The sequence below is a fragment of the Balaenoptera musculus genome, chromosome 12 (genome assembly GCF_009873245.2).
Source record: "Balaenoptera musculus isolate JJ_BM4_2016_0621 chromosome 12, mBalMus1.pri.v3, whole genome shotgun sequence".
Lineage (NCBI taxonomy): Eukaryota > Metazoa > Chordata > Mammalia > Artiodactyla > Balaenopteridae > Balaenoptera > Balaenoptera musculus.
The window spans coordinates 14,291,646-14,302,327 of record NC_045796.1 but is presented as its reverse complement, the minus strand read 5'-3'; the positions used below and the strand labels follow the sequence as shown (position 1 = coordinate 14,302,327).

The 10,682-nt window shown below is 36.0% G+C and overlaps 1 protein-coding gene across 12 annotated transcripts in view; it reads right to left on the bottom strand.

The window, feature by feature from the left end:
- Positions 1 to 10,682, bottom strand: part of SYNE1 (spectrin repeat containing nuclear envelope protein 1) — a 454,100-nt gene that overhangs the window by 332,659 nt on the left and 110,759 nt on the right. For all 12 annotated transcript variants that reach the window (XM_036871084.1, XM_036871085.1, XM_036871083.1 and 9 more), the window contains 3 exons: positions 10,257 to 10,435; positions 4,081 to 4,277; positions 1,381 to 1,490 (listed from right to left, as the gene is read on the bottom strand). In XM_036871084.1, the coding sequence (XP_036726979.1) occupies positions 1,381 to 1,490; positions 4,081 to 4,277; positions 10,257 to 10,435 (486 nt within the window). The remainder of the gene's footprint in view (positions 1 to 1,380; positions 1,491 to 4,080; positions 4,278 to 10,256; positions 10,436 to 10,682) is intronic.

Below are 10,682 nucleotides of genomic sequence, written 5' to 3'. Positions count from 1 at the left end.
ATTCTTCCCTGATGTCATTTTGCCTAATAATTAATTTTAAATTCAGTAGTAAATCCACGTCCCTCTAAAAAAAAAAAAAACAAACCCCCCAAAAAAACCCAAAACCAAAACAACAAAACAAAATCAAAACTAAACAATACTACAGTACTTTTAAAAAATAGGAGAATAATATCCATTGTTGTTCAAGACAGAATGTAGGCATTCTGGTGTGCTGGCTGGACTGTAAAATGGGAGATCTTTCTACAGGAGGATTTGAAAAAATCATTTCAAAAGCATTAAAAATCCATATGCCCTTTAGTCTAGGAATTTCTCTTCTAAGAAAGAACTGTAAAACAATGCTTACTACAAAATTGTTCATAGAAGTATTTTTTTATAACAGCAAAAAATCAGAAATTTTCAACAATTAATATTGGGTAAATAAATTACTGTACATCTATATGATGTTCTAGAAAGAATGGCATGAGAAGGGTTTTGTATGATGTTAACAGAAAACAGAAAATTATAAAATTGTATATATATTACAATTCTATCAATATTTTTGTTAAAATATTTTATGTGTACACACATGGAACTCACACCAAAGTATTAATTTTTTTAGAATAGATTCTCTGCAGAAGGTCAAGTACAGGTAATTTTCTTTTTCTTTTTCTCCCAACTTTTGTTTTTGTTTATTTATGACAACAAACATATATCATTTGAGCAGTATGAAAAATGTAAATGTTATTTAAACTATTGAGAGGCTGAAAATCTAAACACAGTGAATAATTAGAACTTTCATAAGTTTGCCTTAATTACATATGTTTGCAATGAGTAGCAACTTATAAATCTAAAAGTCAAAATTAGATTTTATCAGACTGAACAGAAGAAGGGAACTCAGGATATAAATGCATAAATAATATGATGGATATAAAATTAATTCAATCGTCAAATTGCTACAATAAAGTTTCCCAACACTGCTACTTTACTTTATTCTACTCTACTATTTTATTTCATTTCATTTCATTTCATTTTATTTGCCATGCCATGCTGTTTGGGGGATCTTGGTTCCCCGACCAGAGATTGAACCTGTGCCGTCGGCAATGAAAGTGTGGAGTCCTAACCACTGCACCACCAGGGAATTCCCTATCTTTCCTAGATTTTAATCCCTCACTATCATATGTTCAGTATTTATTATTAATAATGCTTTCTTTGCTATATCCAACATACAAATCAGAGAAATCTTTCCCTCTAATCTCCTCCCCAGTTGGTGATATCAGTCTTTACTCAGTTGCTCTCATATTAAAATGCATTCCAGTTTAACTTTTTGAAAACAGCATATTAAAAATCCAAGTCACTACCATTGAGTGTATTATCAGCACTCAAAGAAAAACAAACACTTACATCATTCTCTTGCCCATCAGTGCCTGTACTGTGAACGTCGGGATAATGTTTCAGAAACTGGGCTACGTAGGTCATAATAGACTTCTCATCTGGTTTATCCACATCAACATCTGGAAAAACCAAACCCAAATGTGAATAAATTAATTAGCATTAAAAAGATTTTAATAATACAAACTTTGAAATCTAGAGAAGATACCAAAAGACACTGTCCTAAATGCAAAAGAAAAATAGGATACTATTTAGAGATGGGGAGAGGAAAAACCAGTTTAGTCTGGATAATCCATGGGGGAAATTTTATGACTCAGAAAGATGACATATTTTAACCAAGCTTTTAGGAAAGTAGTACGTGTTTCATTTAAATAATCTCTACACTCATCAGAAATGTGAGATATATATAGTTATTCCTACATTCTGTCTAGTTACTAAAATACAAATAATATGTACATTTCAGAATTGGGGTAGATGAGTAGTAAAACATGCTAACAGATGTGGCACTGAGTGACAAGTGACTACATAGTCTGTATACTACATATGGCCAAATATCAATTTATTTTAGAAAAGAGAGAGATGCCTTATGTCCAAGTCCTTACGCAGCTTCTCCATTGTGGAGCCTTCCGTCTAAGTCACTGTACTTTGAACAATCAAGTACTCTTTGAGTGAAACAGAGCCTGAAAAGATCTCAATCACTGTCATTTTAAAGTATATAGATGTTTACCTAATTAAATCAGTAAAAATCAAGGAAAGATATTTATATGAATTTAGTAATTATAGAATCAGGGTAAGACTGGATACATAAAAAGTGTTGAATGTTTTCAACAAGTCTTAAACATCCCTTTTAAAGGCAATGGAATAAGGGGTTACATTTGGAGATTAGAAATACAATATCTGCACCAGTAGAGAAAAAAAAAAAAACAGAACAAAAACCATGAAAATCAAAATATAAAACTGCCCTAATATTTTGTATTGTTTCTTGTGATTTGAAATATAATTTCTAGCGACCATCAATGTAGGATTTAAGAAGTGGTACAACTCTTAAAAGACTTAAAGATAATGTATTCTGGAATTCACGAGATGACTCAGAGGTGATTTTAGAAATGATAAGATCACTGATGTGGAGAATGCATGTGAAGAGTAAAACTTTCATGAAGAGTGAAAGTGGAAAGAAAAACAACATTTAATACATGACTTAATATATGTTTTTAAATACACATGGGACTAAATCATAAAACAATTGTTACAATAGATATTGGTCTATTTAATCTGTATTCCTAAGAGTTTATATGTTCAAATTGGCTAAAAACTTTTTTGAAGGGGAAGTTCTCATTAGGAAAATAGTCATTTTATATGTGGGATAGCCTTGCATTTGGGCAAACTCAATTTCTGATGATCAAAGAAAATATTAAGATCCTCTGGTCTGGTGGATATGAAAGAACCATTCATATCCTCCTCCTATCCTACTCTAGGAAAAAATTTCAGCTCTGATGCATTCTCTGAAGTTGAGGGCTGTGATATTTGTGCGTCTTTCCCCTTGAGCTGAGTAGTGTCCTGGATACTATTGGGTTTTTGTGTGTGTGTGTGAAGACACAAGGTGGAAAGTCCTTGGCTCCCCTAGTGAGACTGGAGCGGGGGCGGGCACCACAGTTCCCTAAAATGGCAAGGGATCTCCATGCTGCCATCATCTCAGAGGAAGCCAAGCAGGTAGACACTGTTTTAGAGCTAGAAACGTTCATTCTGAAATCTCATCTTTAAAAATAACTTGCGGGACTTCCCTGGTGGTCCAGTGGTAAAGAATCCACCTTCCAATGCAGGGGACGCAGGTTTGATCCCTGGTTGGGGAACTAAGATCCCACATGCCGCAGGGCAACTAAGCCTGCGCTGCAACTACTGAGCTCACAGGCTCTGTAGCTCTCGCGCCACAACTAGAGAGAAGCCCAGGTGCCACAATGAAGACCCGATGCAGCCAAATAAATAAATAAATAAATAAAATAAAATATTAAAAAAATAACTTGCTTTCACTGTATTTATATTTTTGCATTCATTAATGGAAATTTCCATAATTACCAAGCCAAATAAGAAATTATCTGGGACTTTTGGAAAATCCACTTTGACCCTTTTATTTCAATTTAACAAACAACTAGCAGTTTATTAAAGGCATCAAAATTTCCTTTTGAAGGCTTGACAGAGTTAACTCCATTTCCAGAAAGTCTTAAAATTCACAGCCTTACCAAAAAGTTGCCAAGAAATTCTAGTGAAAGATATTAGGTCAATCACTTGGGTAGTTTGCCTGGTTGACACCTAAATACTGGGTAGTTATCAACACTTCTAAGTTTCTAATGACTGACATTTTAAAGATACGCTCTGAGATTACTAACGATTTTTTATTCTTCGGATTCTGTGACACTCCTCCTCGCAGTACACTCACTTGTAAAACTTTCATTCCATCCTTAGGTACACTGAGTAAGTACAGTTCCCCTGGCTGGTACCACCCATGTCAGAGGGCTATTAGGAGCAACCAGCTATATTTTGCTCCCATGTATAGTGGCAAATATTTTTCCAAAAGAAAACTGATGCAGGAAGATACTATTCCTTCCCACTTTTCAAAGTTTTCTGACCTCTCGGAAGGCATCTGTAATATCTGGGTTTAAGACATATAACCCTACTGAGTTGAGGGATACAAGAGCCAGCAGTTGCTCAACATGCCTTCGGGATCTAGGAGTCTCGGGATTCCCAGCTCCGTTTCAGCAATAGTGAAAGCCTCCTCCAGGTTTTCCCGGTTAGATCTTCCTTTCACCTTCTCCAAGTCCACTAGTTCTGGTTGAATAGCATGGATGACTGAATGAAAGGCCACTCCACTTCTCCAACTCCGCCCGAAGTCTTTTACTTCTATTCCACTCTGCCTTTAAAAAAAATAATGATAATGTCACTTTCTAAACAGGTAATGCACACTTCCTCAAAGACTCAATCCAAGTTTTCAGTAATTGAAAGACTCAATTGAAAGCACATTTTTAAAGGAAACCAATAGAGAGAAAAAACACCTGGCAAAATAAAAAAAGGGAACATTTTAAAAACACCAAAACTGTTAATAATTCACCATTGTGTATTTTTTTGAAGAAGTCTCTAACACATTTCTAATGATAATGACAAGCAGCCTGTGTTATACATGCACAGATGATAATAGACAAATATAATGTGGCTGAATTATATCAAATGCTGTAGAATGAATAAAATGCAAATGGTTGTGATCATGTCTCTAAATTAGTCACAAAAAAACCTATACTCCACATAAGTACAGACAAGATTAATTTACCCTACCATCAAACTGTTTGAGCAAATTGTTTTTTAAACTCTTTTTTTTAGAATTGCCTTGAGGGCAATGTGCTGGTGGCAAATCTTTGCTCTTTCGTGGATTTACTTCAAAGCCAGATATGATCACTAAGAAGTGATTCAAGTTGGTAGCAATATTTTGGTGTTGAAAACAGAAGCGAGGCAAGCTCACAATGAATAATTTTTTTCTACATGTAACTTATCAGCCATAAAGACAGTTTCAAAAAGAGTTGCAAAGATGTCTTTGAACAACATTTTTTGATTAAGTCTAGAGCCTTTAAAGGTGATCAATAAATTAGGTAACATTCAGTAGATAAATATTCTGGTAGTTTCTTTTTAGAAAATTAGTCTCATTACAGTTGTTTCTAAATAAAACAGAAATAATATCACTCAATTCTTTTTGTCTGCTATATTCTCAAAATTTCCACAAACTGTAAGAGACAATATATCTTACTGATACCGTGATTAATATAAAAAGTTGGTAAATGCCCTTACATTTTATCTCTGCAAACTTTAAGGTTTACTTTAAATCATGTTTTACCAATGTACACTCAGTTTGCATAAAATATATTGTGCTAAAAATAACATCCTTGGACCTAATCACTGGCTTCATAAATAAATATTTTAAAAACAATTTTGTAAGATTGCAGCAACATCTCTTAGTTCTTTTAGAGTTTCTGTCTCTGGTGGTACAGATATAATTTTTTCAGCCAATGCCTGACACACTGGTAAATATCCACCCAGGTTAAGCAGTATGTTCTTATTATCTATTCATTTGTACATTCGCCTCTGGCTTCATCTTACTTTTCTTCCTATATTTTCCCTTTGCCCACAGTTCCCCATTTTAAAATGTTTTTGTATTCACAGTCTCTTTATGCCACCTCAAATTATTTTTTTAATTTTTTTTAAATTTTTTTAAATTTTTATTTTATTTATTTTTTTATACAGCAGGTTCTTATTAGTTATCTATTTTATACATATTAGTGTATATATATCAAATTACATTTTAACAAATTGAGGTGGGCGGGGGACTCGTTCAAGATGGCGGAGTAGAAGGATGTGCTCTCACTCCCTCTTGAGAGAACACCAGAATCACAACTAACTGCTGAACAATCATCAACAGGAAGACACTGGAACTCACCAAAAAGACACCCCACATCCAAAGACAAAGGAGAAGCCACAATGAGATGGTAGGAGGGGCACAATCACAATAAAATCAAATCCCATAACTGCTGGGTGGGTGACTCACAAACTGGAGAACAATTATACCACAGAAGTCCACCACTGGAGTGAAGGTTCTGAGCCCCACGTCAGGCTTCCGTACCTGGGGGTCCAGCAATGGGAGGAGGAATTCCTAGAGAATCAGACTTTGAAGGCTAGCAGGATTTCACTGCAGGACTTCTACAAGACTACGGGAAACAGAGACTCCACTCTTGGAGGGCACATACAAAGTAGTGTGCATATCAGGATCCCGGGGGAAGGAGCAGTGACCTCATAGGAGACTGAACCAGACCTACCTGCTAGTGTTGGAGGGTCTCCTGCAGCGGCAGGGGGTGGCTCTGTCTCACCATGAGGACAAGGACACTGGCAGCAGAAATTCTGGGAAGTACTCCTTGGCGTGAGCCCTCCCAGAGTCCACCATTAGCCCCACCAAAGAGCCCGGGGAGACTCCAGTGTTGGGTCGTCTCAGGCCAAACAACCAACAGGGAGGGAACCCAGCCCCACCCATCATCAGACAAGCGGATTAAAGTGTTACTGAGCTCTGCCTACCAGAGCAATAGCCAGCTCTACCCACCACCAGTCTCTCCCATCAGGAAACTTGCACAAGCCTCTTAGATACCCTCATCCACCAGAGGGAAGACAGCAGAAGCATGAAGAACTACAATCCTGCAGCCAGTAGAATGAAAACCACATTCACAGAAAGATAGACAAAATGAAAAGGCAGAGGACTATGTACCAAATGAAGGAACAAGATAAAACCCCAGAAAAACAACTAAATGAAGTGGAGATAGGCAACCTTCCAGAAAAAGAATTCAGAATAATGATAGTGAAGGTGATCCTGGACCTTGGAAAAAGAATAGAGACAAAGATCGAGAAGACGCAAGAAATGTTTAATAAAGATCTAGAAGAATTAAAGAACAAACAAACAGCGATGAACAATACAGTAACAGAAATGAAAAATACACTAGAAGGAGTCAATAGCAGAATAACTGAGGCAGAAGAACAGATAAGTGACCTGGAAGACAGAATGGTGGAATTCACTTCCACAGAACAGAATAAAGAAAAAAGAATGAAAAGAAATGAAGACAGCCTAAGAGACATCTGGGACAACATTAAATGCACCAACATTCGCATTATAGGAGTCCTAGAAGGAGAAGAGAGAGAGAAAGGACCCGAGAAAATATTTGAAGATATTATACCTGAAAACTTCCCTAACATGAGAAAAAAGTAGCCACCCAACTCCAGGAAGCGCAGAGAGTCTCATACAGGATAAACCCAAGGAGAAACACGCCAAGACCCATAGTAATCAAATTGGCAAAAATTAAAGACAAAGAAAAATTATTGAAAGCAGCAAGGGAAAAACAACAAATAACATACAAGGGAACTCCCATAAGGTTAACAGCTGATTTCTCAGCAGAAACTCTACAAGCCAGAAGGGAGTGCCATGATACACTGAAAGTGATGAAAGGGAAGAACCTACAACCAAGATTACCCTACCCAGCAAGGATCTCATTCAGATTCGATGGAGAAATCAAAAGCTTTACAGACAAGCAAAAGCTAAGAGAATTCAGCACCACCAAACCAGCTCTACAACAAATGCTAAAGGAAATTCTCTAAGTGGGAAACACAAGAGAAGAAAAGGACCTACAAAAACCAAACCCAAAACAATTAACAAAATGGTCATAGGAACATACATATCAATAATTACCTTAAATTTGAATGGATTAAATGCTCCAACCAAAAGACACAGGCTTGCTAAATGGATACAAAAACAAGACCCATATATATGCTGTCTACAAGAGACCCACTTCAGACCTAGGGACACAAACAGTCTGAAAGTGAGGGGATGGAAAAAGATACTCCATGCAAATGGAAATCAAAAGAAAGCTGGAGTAGCGATACTCATGTCAGATAAAATAGACTTTAAAATAAAGAATGTTACAAAAGACAAGGAAGGACACTACATAATGATCAAGGGATCAATCCAAGATGAAGATATAACATTTATAAATATATATGCACCCAATATAGGACCACCTCAATACATAAGGCAACTGCTAACAGCTATAAAAGAGGAAATCGACAGTAACACAATAATAGTGGGGGACTTTAACACCTCACTTACACCAATGGACAGATCATCCAAACAGAAAATTAATAAGGAAACAGAAGCTTTAAATGACACAATAGACCAGATAGATTTAATTGATGTTTATAGGACATGTCTTTTCCTTTTACTAGGACATGTATAGGACATGTCTTTAAGGACATGTTTATCAGACATGCTTTCATTTCTGACAGTACAGATAGTAGATGAAATTGGTAAAAAAAAAAAAAAAAAAGAAGGGGGATTAACTATCTTGTGTTACTGAAACAGTTTTTTGATTTACTTCTCAAGTATTTTGAAATTTTATATGAAAACTGAATACACTCTGACAATTTGGTGTTCACTGGATATTTTATCCTTTTTCGCCATCTTCAGTCTTGTGAGAAAGATCTACCTTCACACTACAGAGTCTCACAAAGTATAATTTTACAGACATGTCATATACTGAACTAGGCACAGATTCTAAAGTTATTTTATCCATGTCAGGTAAGAAATTGCTTGAAAAATAAATACCAGGAGAGTGTAAAATAGCTTTTAGAAAAATGATCAACAATGTGGTAGCATGACAGAATCATGTGTTCATTCCAGACTATTCATGGCAGAAAGTGGTCATCTCCCTGAATCTCTACAATTTATGCAGCTGTTAAATAAATGGATCTCATTGAGGTGTTGATAGGTGGAGAATCCTTGGGTCCACAAATCTGGACATTTATACAGGTAAGGAAAATACAACTTCCACCAATGTTACAAACATACAAGTTGCAGGAATGACGATTATTATTAGACCCCTGCACATCATGTGTGAAACAAAACTTATGCAGGAAAACTCCAACATCATTGAATTTGATTTTATTTCAAGCTATATAATATTAAATGAAAATTTATTTACTTTGTTTAATTAAATGCTGTGTAGAGCAACAGACAACAGAATATCACATTGACATTATTACAAAGTTTTATCGCGATAGCATCATGATATATGTTGTAGCATGTGATCACCAGTCCTCTCCTACCCAGCATGTTTCTTCTCCCTGCTTGGTTAAGCTGCAAAAGAGATTAGTAATACCCACTGTAGATGTTATGCAAAGAGCATGCCAGCAATGTGGGAAGGGCTTTTAATTTCATCCCTACTAGAGTCCCAAGAGCCACAAAGCTTTGCTTTCAGAAATATTTTTAATTGCAACTTGAATCATAAAAATATACCCCCAATTAGAAAACCACCAACACACTTTACAAGTTAAGCAAAACTATATAAGTTAGTAACACTAATTACATCTTCTCTATGTTTATTTTTTTCTCTCCTTATTTTTGCTCTTCAAACTCTTTAAAAATAGAACTTCCTGTGTTTAGTGCCTCAGTGTTTTATAATGATAAGTACTTGTTTACAACTATTTTCCAGAAGAAGAGAATTAGATGTGGGTTACATCTAGGCATGTGAAACAAAATAGAAAGTGAGTTAATTTTACATGTCATTTAGGAAAATCTTACAAAAACACAACTTCTAGGTGAAGAGATTTTATTACTGACCACATCTGACCACAAAGTATTGGTATGATCAATTGAAAACTCTATTGAAATTGCTATAAGAAAGTACTTTTTGAGAGTAGTAATTTTATATCCAGTATTCTCACATATATGTGCACACATGTAAATTTATCATGCTTAGAATCAAACTCCCAGTCCATATAGCTGGAGCTGACAAAAGAGTGTACATTCCAGATAAAAGATAAGATCAAAGAAAACATTAAAAAATAAAATTGCTAGAAAGTTTCAAGGTATAAAAACAAATATGATTATTTCAGGATGTGGACCTTAGTCCGCAATAGTATTAAATAGAACTCAATGGTCTTATGAAGAGATAATCACGTTTAAACCTCTAATTTATTTGTGTAAAGATTATCTAATAGCAGCAGAAAATCCAAACAATGACCTAAATGGAATTAGTCCTCATGCTAATCAAGTGTAGGGATTAAACAACTTAATTGGGTCCCATCACACAAGTGAAGAAGGAATTAGTTTTAATACACCATTTTCCTAGAGTATCAGGGATGCTTTCTGTTTACATTTTAATTCAAGGGAAGAGTGAAATGAGAGCTGAAGCAAAGCCATTCATTCATATGTCGCCACAAATTTTGCAGTCACTGGAATGTGCACTCAGTCATAAACTGATAACTCAAATTATTCAAGGGTTTCTAATTTAAACAAACTCCTTCTTGGTACTTACTTGGCGACTGTGTACTGGACCCACTTTAATAAAGCCTTCTTAGCATTTCCTTGGATCTTGGTGGCCACCTTGCGTTTGCTTGGGGGGCTGGCGGTCTCAGAGCTGACCATGCTGTCCACGGAGGACGCGCTGCTGGACAGAGACTGCAGCTGCGGCAGGTTGCTGGTCAACTCCTCAATCTGCGTGTGCATCAAGAGTCGGCAAAACGTCAGCATTATCTTTGTTCTTCTCTTCTCAGGTGGTTTACTTTTCCAACTTGATTGATCTTAACACCCTTAACCTCCCAACAATATAAGCTCTTAAAGGGCACGACCGATGTCTTACTGCTGTTTGCACTTCCTACCACATCTAAAACGGGACCTTGTACACAGTAATGAACACTTGTTAAATACATGCATGAACGAAGAAAACAAAACCTAATGGTTC